Below are 14,877 nucleotides of genomic sequence, written 5' to 3'. Positions count from 1 at the left end.
GTTCAAAATAGATGTGGACAAACTACGGCTCGCATGCGGCCCGCGAGACCTTGTTCAACCAAAACAAAGATCACATCACTACCATAAAAAAATTTGCTATTTAAATACACACGTGGCCCTTCAAAGATCAAATAGTTTTCAATGCGGTCATCACAGCAAAAAGTTAGCCCACCCCTGGCTTGAAACATCTAAAAAAACGAACCAACACCGTAATCATTGGCAACTATACTTACAATTTTTTCTCATTCAATTTTGCATATTGCCGTTAAGATTATTATGTCATAAATTTATCGTGATTTGAATTTTCTGTATTTGGTATTTCTATCATGAAATGTCAGAATTTAATAAAAATTTATTAAAATGAAATATGCTTGGTCTTTAACCTTTAACCACGACAAAACTTTATATGAGAGATATCAACTAAGCAAAAATTGCCGCCATTACTATTATACATCTCAATAAATTTCATTGATGAATGTTTTTACTATCAGCTAAAACAACATTAACCGAATCTAACTTATTTCAGTTAGTTTTCCAAAAATTTTCACTCAGGATATTGACATCAGTCTAACCTTCAAAACCACTATTAACAAAACTTCAGCCATTATCAAATTTATATTCTTTGTTATTAGTTTTTGCCTTAATTACTCTGATTCAAAAATAATTACTTGGATCCAAACAACATTAAATCAATTTTTCTAACAAATTAGTCATAAATTAGTTATGAAACTTTGTAATCTTACTCAATTTATAATGACCTCAAGTAAAATGACCACAATAGCCATTACCCAGCTAGCCAGCAATCCGAACTTCAGATCTTCAGTACTCTTCACCATCCTCACTGTTGACTCGGCTATCATGGTCTCGACTGTCTTTGGTATCCTTATTTGAATAATTCTCATTCACATCTTGGCTACCACCTTTCTGCTCACTTCTGGAATGGCCATCGGGATGAATTTCTTCGCCATCATCTTCACGGCCATCTTCTCGATCATCTTTATTTTTATCATCACTTTCATGATAGATTTCATGACCATCTTCATTCTGATAACCCTCGTCACGACTATCATTATCTGGTTCAAGATGGTTGGTATTACTTTGGTCATTGTAATCGGAAAAGTAATGTTCTTCAGTTTCAGATTTATCAACGCATCTGGAACTTTTCCACTTGTTGACGATATTTTCTTTATAAAATTTTTTGTTCTTAGTTGTTACATGTTCACCGATAGTAAACAGTTCATCTGGTTTACCACAGTTGCTTTTATCTCCCACAAAAGAAGTTTCAAGTGTTAGCTTGCCATTGTCAAATGCAGTATATGGTTCTCAGTAGTTTTGTGTACATCCTCTCCAGAAGCGAATCATCTTGCCTAAATTTAAATGGTTGTTGAAATAATACAAAACACCAACTCTGTTAACTTTTTCATTAAATTAAAAAAGTATTCATGCTAACTTGTCATGTTCACAAGCAAATAAACATAGCAAGCTTTGTACATATGGTCGCACTCTTGAGCGGGAGGACGAACAAAACAGGGGTCATTAAAATCTTCAAGTTCATCCAATAACTTGAGTTGCGCTGAACACATACTACAAATAATCGGCTGCACCGAAGCACCTGTGCGTTTGTGTGTATGTGTGTGTTTTTGTGTATGTGTGGGCTGGCGGTTATTTAGCAATTTCTTATCAAATTTGAAAAAATTATTTGAATTCGCAAATTCGAAAACTTTTTCAAATTCAATGAAAAGTGTGAAAACTCACATTGAAGTGCTGCCAAGGTTATTAAGGCAATCAAATTCATTTCTCTTGACTAATTTGAATGAATTGTTTTGAATTTAATTCTTAAATATAAACATTGTACAGGAATTATTGGATTGAGTTAAATAAAATTTCCTCCGTAACACAATTTTTAATGAAATTTAATAACAAAATTTTCAAAATCCAATAATATAATAAAAATTTCGATAATGAATAAAAAACATATTAAAAATTTTTTCACCACAAAGCATCGAAACACTGAATCACCAGATAAAAAACCGGACGCTCAATGAGACCAAATTTAGCAAAACCATTCTATTTTATAAGCCTCATTTATTTCGATTAATTGGGCCTAAAAACCGCTTAATCGAACCACAAATTTGACAGCGTAAATAAATTGTAGTCCACCGAGTATAGCTTTTTAACCCAAGTGTGACTTGATGGTTTTTGAATGGGTCGCAGCAAATTTTAAAATTTGTCACGAAAGCGCGTTTATGATAAACTACGCCTTGTTTCATAGAGGGTGCATCGTCCACTGTGCCGTGCAGCGATCGAATGCTCTGTATGTGTCTAGGAGAAATGTAAAGCTACGTTAAAAATTTATTCCCAGAAACGTGATCTAAATGAAGGGATGTAATTAAATTATGAATTTAAAACATGTTGAATGAATTTATATATTTTTAATATATTTGAAATAATTATCTGCTAAGCAATAACTAGCATTAAATAAAATTTCAAATCTTTTTAAAAAGTCAAATTCGTTTAACCAATTTCTACGATAACTGCTCTCGAGAAAATAATTTTTCTTAAACTGTGGAATTTTGAAATATTACAGTTATTTTACAATATTACAGTTATTTTAATAATCATTACTAGATACTTTCAATTAGAGACTGGCACTCGTTTGTCGAATTTTTTTTTCAAAGTGTTGCACGTCAATGTTATGATTAAATAGATACGTTGTGTGTAGAGATGTATAGATTGAATATATGATGAATTGTATGTATGTAGAGATGTATAGATTGTATGTATGATGAATTGTACGTATGTAGATTGTATGTATGATGAATTGTACGTATGTAGAGATTGAATGTATGATGAATTGTATGTTTGTAGATATGAATAGATTGAATGTATGATGAATTGTATGTATGTAGAGATGTATAGATTGTATGTATGATGAATTGTACGTATGTAGAGATTGAATGTATGATGAATTGTATGTATGTAGAGATGTATAGATTGTATGTATGATGAATTGTACGTATGTAGAGATTGAATGTATGATGAATTGTATGTATGTAGAGATGTATAGATTGTATGTATGATGAATTGTATGTGCATGAACAAGGTTGTGGAAGTTTTCGATAGATTTCAAAAATTTAAGCAAATGATTTCGTAATTCTATAAATGCTAATGCATTAGATGCTGAATAAGTGAATTATGGATTGTTTAGACGATGAGCTTGAGTTAAATGTTTTTTTACTTTAAATTTTTGCATTTCGTTTGATTTTTATTCTATGATATTTTGTGTTATTCTTTGTTATTCTATTGTTATTTTATGTTATATTTATGAAAAAAAAGATTTTTTTCCAATTGACATTTTAATTTTTCCGGACTAATTATTTGGCTTTAAAAGTTTTACGCGTTCGTCAATTTTTACCTGCTGCGTGTTTCATTGTTGTGTTTCGACTGCATTGAAATCAATGATTTTGGTGAGCTGTCAACTTATTTTCTATGTTTTACTGACTGCTTTGCAAGAAACACTTGAAACCATATCAGCATTTAATACTAATTGAATTACTCATTCACCATTGGGTAGGAACTATTCATCCATCCGTAAGTCCGTCTGTCCGTCCGTTCATTCGTTCGTTCATTCGTTCGTTCGTTCGTTCGTTCGTTCATTCGTTCATTCATTCATTTCTTCCTTCATTTATTCATTTGTTCATTCATTTGAAAAATTAAACATTACTCTTCAAGAAGAACTGCTGACAACATCCTACTTTTGTTTATTTTCAGTTATTTATTCAGACTATAATTTCATAGTTGAATGTATGCGTTCCAACCGGATACAACTTTTTAAATTATCTGCGCAACAAATTTTTTTTGAGTTTTTGACAAAATGATAATTCTTCTAAACAGTGACCAAAGAATTATTAAAATAAGATTGACACTTTGCATCGGAATCGTTGCCGAAAATGACGTCATTTTAATTAGTAAAAATGTTGAAATGTACGATACTGAATTAGCCGGTATAAACAGATATATTCGATTCCGATAAATTAAATTTTACCAAAAATGATATGCAAACAAAGCTTAATAAATAAATAGTTATTAAATATATTTATATTTATGCATTTAAATTATACAATTACATACATATGTAACACTGATTACTGTTGGTTTTATAATGAAGTTATATAATAAATATAAATACAAAGTATCTGGAATCCGTTAGTCAACTTTCAAAGCCGAATAATTAGTCCGGAAAAATGAAAATGTCAATTGGAAAAAAATCGAAAAAAAACGTCAATTTAGTATGAGTAGCTCTGTCGTCAAGAATGTTTATTAGTGTATGTCACAATCAAAAATCAATGACATTAAATCAATAAACTTTATACTGATGTGACTGTGCACATACAAACAAACACACACATAAACACATACACATGCATGCATGTTTTAGCTGATATATTGTTGTAATTTGTATATTCTTCTTTATTTTTCCTACTTTGGATAAAATAAATAAAACTATAAAAATCACAAATATATAGTGTAAAATGAGCCCTGTTAACAACCAATAGGTGAGCTAGAGATTGAGTTAGTCGAACGTAGGTAGGTGAGATCTGAATTTATTGAACACAGGCAAGCCATGGCTAGAATTAAACTAAAGTTTAGAAGAAAAAAAATGACAATAGGCAGGTAACTTTGTATCGTCTCCTTTTCGTGACTAGTGGTCCGTTTAAAAACGCGCTTGAATCCGCGGCAAACCGCATTGTGGATATCCGGATATTTGGGACTCTAAAAATTACATTAAGCAAACATTATCAAAACATTGAACATGTGATTCTGCCATTGAACATTATAGGATGTAAGGCAAGACAGTATTTTGCGATTACAAAGACCGAAAAGAGTAATAATTATATGGCTAAAATGTTGCTTTCCAAAAATTTTAGGCAATGCAGTAGACAGAAGGGTTTTGATTAGTAGTTGATATTCACTCTTCGCCCATTTTTTTTCATTTAAAAAAAGAGTAAAAATTGTTAAAAATTTAAACTGACTTTATTAACAGCAAAAAAGATACACAGGATGGTCACAAGGGTGGTCACAAGAAATTTTTTTTCAAAATTTTATCGGGGGAACCCCCTAAATTGTGCCACTTGACTAAAAAATGACATCTGTAAAGTTTTAGCTCAATTGGATAATGCTAACCCGTGCCTCATCGAGGTTGAAATTTCGAAAAAATGGAAAATTTTGAAAAAAAACGCAGTTTTTGGTTTGTAAAATAAAAACGGTTCACTCTAGAAACATGATTTAAGTTTTATGAATAGTTTTCTTCAAATGTTACTATGATCACTATTTAGCTACAAGTTATAGTTTCTGACATATTTGCATTGTTACAGATACACATTGAAAAAACGTTGAATTTCTTCATAACACAAAAACACAGAATAACTTATTTACTATTACTAACCCGGGTGCTATATGTTGTTTTTATGTATTAATATTAAGATCTTTTGGTTTTTCTACAACTTCTCATTTTTGGTAAGGAGCAGTTGTACACTGGGATGAGAAATTACTTCCAAATATGTTAAATAAAGAAAATGTTGAAAGAGATGCAGTCTTAATTAGCTGTGGAGAAGAAGAATAGTTAATTGGAGTTCCCCAATTAGAAAATGGTGCTGGCAGTACAATTGCAAAATCTGTCTATTCAGAAAGTTGAGTGCACTAGACAAGATTCAAGCAATGTCCTTTGACAAAACTGTCGGGAATACTGGACGCATTAAAGGTGCTTGCGTTTTATTAGAGCAATTGATGGAGAAAAAATTATTGTATCATTCATGTCGCCACCACATTTTGGAGGTAGTGTTGAGATCCGTTTTTGATGCTGTGATGGGAAAGACTACAGGTCCTCAATCGGATATTTTCAAAAAATTTAAAACTGAATGGAACAACATTGATAAAAAAATTTAAATCAGAAGTTAAAGATAAAAGTGTAGCCAGCAAATTGATTAATCCGGGTCAAATTTCAAGTTATCTTCTAGAACAATTAACAGTTCATCATCCAAGGAGCGATTACAAAGAATTGATTAATCTTTGTCTTATATTTTTGGAACGCTTTCCGTCAGAAAACATCGTGTTTGCGGCTCCTGGTGCTTTTCAACACGAAAGGTGGATGGCAAAAGCGATATATTCGTTGAAAATATACCTTTTCAGAGAACAGTTTCAACTGACAATTTTTGAAAAGCAAGGATTTTATGATATTTGCCTATTTATTATAAATATTTATGTGAAAGTGTGGTTGGATGCCCTGAAACCTGCACTTGCTCCAAACCAAGATTTACAATTGTTAAAATCTTTGGTAAATTACAATAAAGTCAATAAATTTATCTCAGATATATCAGTTTCAAAATTTATCAACCACATATAGTACCTCAATCAAGAGCAGGCTGTTTTTTCATTATTTGATGATTCATTAAGTAATTGTGTATAAAAGAGAATGGCAACGAAATTAATATCTCAAGCAAATGAGGATGAAGAACTTGATGACTACTGTGATATGAAACCACTAATAAAAATAAATGAAGTATCAGAAATATTGGACAAAAATGCGGACCATTTTATTTCATCACAATCAAGTAATTTTTTTAAAAAGATTTAATATTAATGATCAATTTTTGTATACCAATCCAGAATTATGGAGTAATAACGAAGAATATTTAAAGAGTAAAAAGATTGTGAACGGATTAAAAGTTACAAATGATACAGCAGAAAGGGGTGTTAAATTAATAACAGATTACAACTCATGTATTACAAAAGAGGAAGATCAAAAAATATCTTTTGCAAGTAATTGCTGAATGTCGGACAAAATTTCCTGGTTGCTCAAAAGCCTCCTTATCCGAGCCTCTACCTTTTGAACAACGAGTTAAAGTAGAAACTTATTTGATGTATAACAACTAAAAACAATATAATATGAATAAAAAATGTGTTTATTTAATAATAATAGTGATTTAGATAAAACGGTGCTATTTTAAAAACATTTCTTTATAAACAAATTAAGTTATTGTGTGTTTTTGTGTTATGGAGAAATTCAACGTTTTTTCAATCTGTATCTGTACAATGCAAATATGTCAGAAACTATAACTTGTAGCTAAATAGTGATCATAGTAACATTTGAAGAAAACTAATCAATGAACTAAATAAAACTTAAATCATGTTTCTAGAGTGAACCGTTTTTATTTTATAAACCAAAAACTGCGTTTTTTTCAAAATATATATTTTTATAGCTTATCACCCAATGTGCTAATTAATAGTGGAAATATTGTGTCAATTTCAATTAAAGAATAGAAAGTTATTAATTTATTTTGGCTAATTTTTCAAATAATTACAACGAAATGATTGTTGACACTGTTGGCAACAGGAGTGGAAGCACGGCCTTTTCCCCTTTCCTGACAAATCCGCCACTGCATACAAATAACGTGCAATCACCGAATTAAATAAGCAAGCATGGTGAGTGACGGTCATGCTTTAAATTTCGACAAACCATCAGGAATCTTCATTTTCTCGTTTGGCTATGTTTAAATCTTGTTTGTAACATTTTAATTGTTGTAATGAAGAGTCACCGACATCAATGTCATGAAAATAGTTTTGAATTTATTATTAACAGTTTTAAATATTTCAGATCTTTTTAAACTCTGCTAATTAAAAATTCGCATAAAACAAAAAAAAATCACTTTAAAACCTTCTCTGCCACTGAATCTTATTTTTGTTCTGGAGTTTCAACGTGAAATAGTTTTCGCATTTTCCGCTTTTTTTTATCATTAACATATGCGATATCTTCAACTCTTTTTTATATTGTCAAAGTCGTCTCTGACAGTTTTTATGAAATCTGTCAATGAATATGATAACACTGCTGTCTTTTCGTTAAAGAGTCTGGCTTGCAGCATCTATTCTAGTTAAAAATTTTCCCCATATAGAAAGTACTCAAATGTATCAAGTTGTTCATGCAATTCGGCAATTTTGGACCTTTTTCATTTCTGACGTAAACCACATTTTAACTTTTCTTTAACGTTTTGATAGCCTCCGAACAAGCTGGTGTCACTAGAAAATTTAATGTTCAAGTGTCTGCTCTTACCAAATTTTCCTTTATGCATTTCAAAAGTGTAGAAAAAAAATGCAACAGCAAGGAAAGAATCAATGAAAATTAATTTATAAATATTAAAATAATTAGAAAATAATTTTTGGGTCAAAAAAATTACGGGCCCTATGCCTTAGTCCGCCTGCTTCTTATTAAAACTAAGAAGTTTATTTAATATCAAATGACAACTGCGGAGTTTTCAAATGCCAATGCCCTACTAGCATCAACAGTTCTTTCGTTAGAGTTCACAAATCTCAAAAGTTACAAAGTTTAGTAGTTTTGCTCAACTATCACATCCAGCGAGTAAAAATAAACACGACAGATATTGTTTCACTATTAAAAAAGTTGCAAGATGCAGTTGGATGTATGTTGAATATAGCAAATAATAATCAATAATAACGATAATTAAATACATCTTTGTTATAGTAGTAAGTAAAATAGTTAAATATATTTTAGTTTTAGTTACAGTTAATAATAAACAAATAAATAATCATTAAATATTATAATTAAACACATTTCATTGCAAAAAATTGTAGTAGTCGGTTTTTGTGGTTGCTGCAAATAGGACATCGATTCGAACATTGTCCTGTGAATATCTGATGAGTTCTGCTTTTGGTCAGTCTGTGTTGAAATGTAATGACGTAAGTAGAGCAAGACATTCTGTCGTGCTTCTGGTCTATATCTTTCGTCGGAAAGGGAGGGGGACTTTGGAGCTGAACCCTCCAATGGTGTGGCGAGGGTTAACAAAAATTGAACAAAGTCACTGGATAAATTCGCAAAGGTATGGACCGAAAACTGTTTCAACAAAAAAATTAAGTTTAATTTTGGCCAAACCATTGGTCAAAATCAAAAACAAAATTTAACAACTGTTTTGTAAGCAAAATGGGTTCCAAAGTTTAGCATAACAAATTTACACCACTCTACCTATATTATGATACATTAAATAAAATTAAGAAATATTTTGTTATTATAGATAATATCCTCATTAACAGATATTGTCCTCTATTTGTTATAATAGATACTATCCTCATTATGTAATAATATATAATATATTAAAATACAACAACATTGTTTTGTCGAGGTTGTAGGTTACCCTATACTTTAATATATGGAACGCACATCTGTTTTGTTGAAGATATCTGGTCGAGATGATTCACTTCTGTAAAAGTTCTGCGTCTGTGATCGAAAATTTTCAATTCAAAGTATTAGTTTTGATGAAAATTAAGTGTGTTTTTCGCTGTTTGCTCTTCGTTCGTTCGCGAAGACTTTGGCAAGCAGTACCAAATAAGAACAATTTTTATTCAAATCAACGTGTTCACGATTTTTCTGATGCTGAATTTATAGAAAAATGTTTAATTTGATCTACGTCTCTCTGTTGCTTCATGCAATATTTTTTAATTTTAAACACCCTCCTATATTTTCTGTTATTGTCGATTTGTTCCTATTTATCAATATTATAATTTTATTAATATTATAAATGTTCATTAATGTCAATTTACTATTATGTAACAGTTGGCACTGAATAACAAAATCCAGAATACAGGTACATTGACACTCCACACACACACACGCACGCACACACACACACACACACACACACACACAAACACGTATCAAAATCAATCAGATCAAATCAAAAATATTATTATTATTATTATTATTCAAAACAGCACGGGCAGAACCCCTTGCCAAACAAAAATATAGAAATTCGAAAATATAAACCATAAATTAATAAAATAGGTTATGTACATAATAAACTTATCTTATATATATATAAATAATAATACACAAGTCAACACAACAAAATAATACACACATAATTAATTAAAGTGTAAAAGATGGTAACTATTGAATGTATATAGTGTAAAAGGAACAATTATGAATTCAAACGCCAATCAAATATGGAGTCACCAAAAAATGAATCTAATAATGATTTTAAAATGTTAATGTTATCAGCGTTGACGGCATCAGAAGGAAGCCTGTTCCATAAAATATCTTTTATTTACCAGAACAAAACACACATAAATAAATAAATAAATAAAAAAATAAAAAATAAATAAATAAATATATATATATATATTCATTTATTTATATATATCCTTATATATATTATAAATAAATAAATATATATATATACATATACAGTATATATGATATTTATTTATTGCGTAATGTGTATGTTAGGATGTGTATGTATTTGTGTGTGTGTGTGTGTGTGTGTGCGTGTGTACCTGTACTACTCAGTGCACATGTATGAGTGAATGTATGTATGTATGTATGTATGTATGTATGTATGTATGTATGTATTAATAAATAAATAAATCATTAAATGATAATCAATATGGCTACAGAGCACAGCATTCAACTGAGCAAGCTGTGCTGCAATTAGCACAAAATGTTATGAATAATCTTAATGAAAAGATACTAACTGTAGGTGTATTCATAGACCTCTCAAAGGCCTTTGACGTCATCAACCACGATATACTGATTAAAAAATTAAATTCACATGGAATAAGAGGAAAAGTAAGTGCATGGTTCAAAAGTTATTTAGAGAACAGAGACCAGTATGTGGCAATAAAAAGTCACTCCTCAACAAAACTTAACGTAAGATCAGGCGTGCCACAAGGATCAATTTTAGTTCCTCTTCTATTCATAATCTTCATGAACGATTTTCAACATGCAACTGATGCAAATCACCTTCTATATGCAGATGACACTAACATCTTCTTCCCAACTAAAGACCCATTAAAAGAAGTAGAATACATCAATAACAGTCTTCAAAATATATCAACCTGGTTTATTAAAAATAAATTAATAGTAAATTATTCTAAATGTAATTACATTATTTTTGGTCCGAAAATTTTAACAAATATTATACCTAACCTAGACATAAAAATGAACAATATTTCTATTCCTCGCTCAACCAGCACAAAATTCCTTGGAGTAACAATCAAGGACAATCTTTCTTGGGATATTCACATAGATACTATGTCTAAAAGAATATGCAAAACCCTAGGAGTTATAAGCAAAATTAAAAATAAATTAAATAAACCTACTCTAATTGACCTGTATTATTCGTTAATCTTTCCTCACCTCATCTACTGCAACGTAATTTGGGGAAACAGTCCTGACATTCATCTGAAACAGTTAACAAAATGCCAAAACCGATTCATCAGAATATTTAAAAATCTTCATCCTCATTGTCACACAAGTGAATATTATCTCGAGATGAAAATACTCAACATCAAAAACTTGTTCATCTACCACGTTGCAACATTCATTTTTAGATTTCTACGTCAACAATCGCCGGCATTTTTTAGAAACTTTTTCACTTTTGGAACTTCCATTCAAGCAAGAACTACACGCCACACGCCACTTTTCTATGCTCCACCAGCCAGAATTAAAGTACTCTGCATGAGTTTGAAACACACCGGCCCAGGAATATGGGAGACGATTCCACAAGAAATTAAAGATTGTAACACTTTGCATCTTTTTAAAAATAAACTGAAAAATTTTTTAATTACGAAAAGTTCTTTTTTAAAGGATAATAATGTATATGTATATATATATATGTATATAAGTTTGTACATATTTCATTAACATTGATACATTTTCTCCTATTGACAATTTTATTTTATCATTGAGAAGCTATTTTGAGCTGCACGGTGGCCGAGCCCACAACAATTAATTTTCTTTTTTTGGTCTCCGAATCATTCATGCATTTTGTTTTGTTTGATTGAATAAAAGTGATTTGATTTGATGTATGTATGTATTTATGTATGTATGTATGTATGTATGTATGTATGTATGTATGTATGTATGTATGTATGTATGTATGTATGTATGTATGTATGTATGTATGTATGTATGTATGTATGTATGTATGTATATGTGTATGTGCGTGTGTGTATATATACCGGCATATACCCAGAGCAAAGTCTACGTCTTGCTTATAAATCGTCAACGGAGACTGCAGCGAGTCTGTAGTATCCTCTCTTGTTGACGTTTTGCTGGCTGCTGTGGCGCTACATTTTCTGAATAAAAAATAACTTTTGTATTATAATAATTAACATTATCCATTCTCTGTAAATTTCCACTCTCGTTGTCGGAGATCACTTTTTAAAAAATTCCGATTAATCAAAAGTAAATTTAGTTAGAAAATTAAAACTTGATATTATATTTTAAAATTATTACATTTTTTTTTAAAAGATCGAAGCTAGAAAAGAACAAATCGAGATGAAAAACATAGAGCCGGGTAGCCACTGCACGATTAGTGTGGTAGAAGACCCCCTACATGAGGGCGAATATTTTTTTGAGGGCACTGAGAAGTTGCTGGAGATCTGGTTCTCCCCATCGTCACCCTCATCTGCGTCTGGATCAGTTCAGGGCGGCCGGGCAAGTCTAAGAGACATCAACAGGTTAGCTTCTTGGCACAAACAAAATGGATTTAAATTTTAAATATGACTCTCTTAAAGATTTTACTTTAAGACTTTAAAAAGTTATATTTATAATTATAATATAATAATATAACAGTATAACTTAAAAAAATTTAAATTAAAAATTTAAATTAATAATAATGTTTAATTATTAATCTCAATGGTTTATTAAAAATTTCTTCTAAGCCAAATTCTAATTAAGTAGAGTACTTAAAATTTTTAAATTAATTAAAACAATATTATAAAATAAAATAAATTATATAAATGTGTCATCAATAAATCAATGTAAGTGTAAGAAAATTCAACATGAACACACAGATGAGCTGTTAGTTAAATTAATATTGAGATTCATATTGCCTCCTTTCTAATTTTCAATCAAAATTTAAATCAAAAATGTGTGCAACAATTATATATTGTATTATTTTAAGTTAAATTTATTAGCATTTTTAATTACATGATTATTAAAATTTTTTATTGGTAGTTTTTTTGTTTTGAAGTGATTAAAATTAAATAATTTTATTTTATATATATTCAGTTCAGAACAACTTCAATTTAGAGCTGTTTTTTTTAATTTTTCTTATGTACAGTTAATTAATTTAATTATATTTAACTAATTTAAAATCATTGGACTCTAATTTTGTTATATTTAGCCCACATTTTCAAAATTTTTATTGATTAATTAAATTATGTAAAAATTGGCTTGATGAGATTACCAACTAATCATCAGATGAGTTAGTGTGCCTGAATTAAAGATGGGCTGATATAATTTAATGAGATAATTGAAGTTCTATTTTAAAAATAATTAACAATTATTTTATTTAACTCTTTTGCACTGACTGTTATTAGAATTATTTCCCCTCTATTTAGCTTATATTTTGATTTGTTAATCTTTTGGTTTATGCAGTTGTTTTACTTGAATGAAATGAATAAATTTAAAATTTTTATTTAATTTAAAATAAATTTTTAATAAATTTTTACTTTAAAATAAGACTGACATTACTTTTTTATGTTTTAACATTATATTTATATTGTTAAATAATTTTTCATTATAACATCATCATCATTAGTACATTTAGTAATTATTATAATCTTTATTTAATCACTTAATTAATTATTCACATAATTAATTAATCAATTAATTGATGGTTAGTTACCACACTTATCTTTTAATAACCCCTAAATAACACTCAATTAACTTGCAATAGTTTATTGATGTATTCATAGATTGATTCAACAACATAGCCACAAAACCACAATTATATAATATAATAGCTTTTTTATTAATGGTTTAATCAAATCATCATTAAAATATCATTTTGCCATATGATAATTATTCAGCAATTATTTGCTCATTATAACTGCATGCTTTGCTAATCATTCAGTCAGGCTTTTAGCCAGACACACAAACACATACACAACACACACACACACTCACACGCAAACCACACACACACGCACACACACACACTTACCCACGCACGTACGCACACACACACACCCATTGATACCTCAACACACACATACAAACATGCAAACACACATTCTAAAACACACACACACACATTCACATTTCACAATACATACAAACACTTTAATCATACACACAATAAAACATTCACACACACACACACACACACACATACACACACACACATGCACACATACACGCACTCGTACACACACGTAATACACACTCATTAACATTCACAAATTTACACACATGCACACATTTATGTTCACAGATACTGAATAACGCATACATATATATACACACATGCATTCTCAATAAATCATGTTTTTTAAACACACATACAAACGCGCACGCACGTACACGCACACACGCACACAAACTGTCCATTGAACAGATCAGAGTGGGAATTGTTGTTGAAGAATGTCAACTGTGAGATACTTAGTAGTAGACACTCAACCACTATGGATGCATATCTGCTCAGGTCGGTCGGTTGGTTGGTTGGCTGTTTGGTTGGTTGGTTGTTTGGTTGGTTGGTTGGCTGACTGGCTGGCTGGTTGGTTGGCTAACTGGTTGGTTGGTTGGTTGGCTGGTTGGTTGGTTGGCTGTTTGGTTGGTTGGTTGGCTGGTTGGTTGGTTGATTTGATTGGCTGGCTGGCTGGTTGGTTATTTGTTTGGTTGGCTGGCTGGCTGGTTAGTTGTTTGGTCGGTTAGTTGGTTGGTTGGTTGGTTGTTTGATTGGATGGCCGGTTGTTGGTTCAATGTTAGTAGTTTGGCTGATTGGCATATTAGTTCAATAAGTAGAGGATTCACATCATGAAACATTCAAGTGTTCAAACATGCGAATGTACATAGCAAACAGT

At 30.4% G+C, this 14,877-nt stretch overlaps 3 protein-coding genes across 3 annotated transcripts in view; 2 read left to right on the top strand and 1 right to left on the bottom strand.

The window, feature by feature from the left end:
* Positions 1–819: 819 nt before the first annotated feature.
* Positions 820–1,795, bottom strand: HELRODRAFT_183721 (hypothetical protein; the record flags this gene model as incomplete). Its single annotated transcript, XM_009013308.1, has 3 exons — positions 820–1,322; positions 1,451–1,612; positions 1,756–1,795. 3 exons carry the CDS (start codon positions 1,793–1,795, stop codon positions 820–822), a joined length of 705 nt encoding a protein of 234 aa, XP_009011556.1.
* A 4,677-nt stretch (positions 1,796–6,472) lies between these two features.
* On the top strand, positions 6,473–6,830 carry HELRODRAFT_183720 (hypothetical protein; the record flags this gene model as incomplete). The annotated part of the gene is made up of 2 exons (XM_009013307.1): positions 6,473–6,611; positions 6,667–6,830. The coding sequence occupies 2 exons, from the start codon at positions 6,473–6,475 to the stop codon at positions 6,828–6,830; spliced, it is 303 nt and encodes a 100-aa protein (XP_009011555.1).
* Positions 6,831–12,127: 5,297 nt separating this feature from the next.
* Positions 12,128–14,877, top strand: part of HELRODRAFT_186277 (hypothetical protein) — a 19,742-nt gene continuing 16,992 nt past the window's right edge. Inside the window, exons 1-3 of the mRNA XM_009013306.1 lie at positions 12,128–12,253; positions 12,320–12,528; positions 14,412–14,498. Coding sequence (XP_009011554.1) covers positions 12,347–12,528; positions 14,412–14,498 — 269 coding nt within the window. The 5' untranslated portion in view covers positions 12,128–12,253; positions 12,320–12,346. The remainder of the gene's footprint in view (positions 12,254–12,319; positions 12,529–14,411; positions 14,499–14,877) is intronic.

This window comes from Helobdella robusta (genome assembly GCF_000326865.2).
Source record: "Helobdella robusta unplaced genomic scaffold HELROscaffold_116, whole genome shotgun sequence".
In the NCBI taxonomy this organism is placed as follows: Eukaryota; Metazoa; Annelida; class Clitellata; order Rhynchobdellida; family Glossiphoniidae; genus Helobdella; species Helobdella robusta.
Note: the sequence above shows the minus strand (reverse complement) of the source record. Positions and strands in the feature narration are given on the sequence as shown.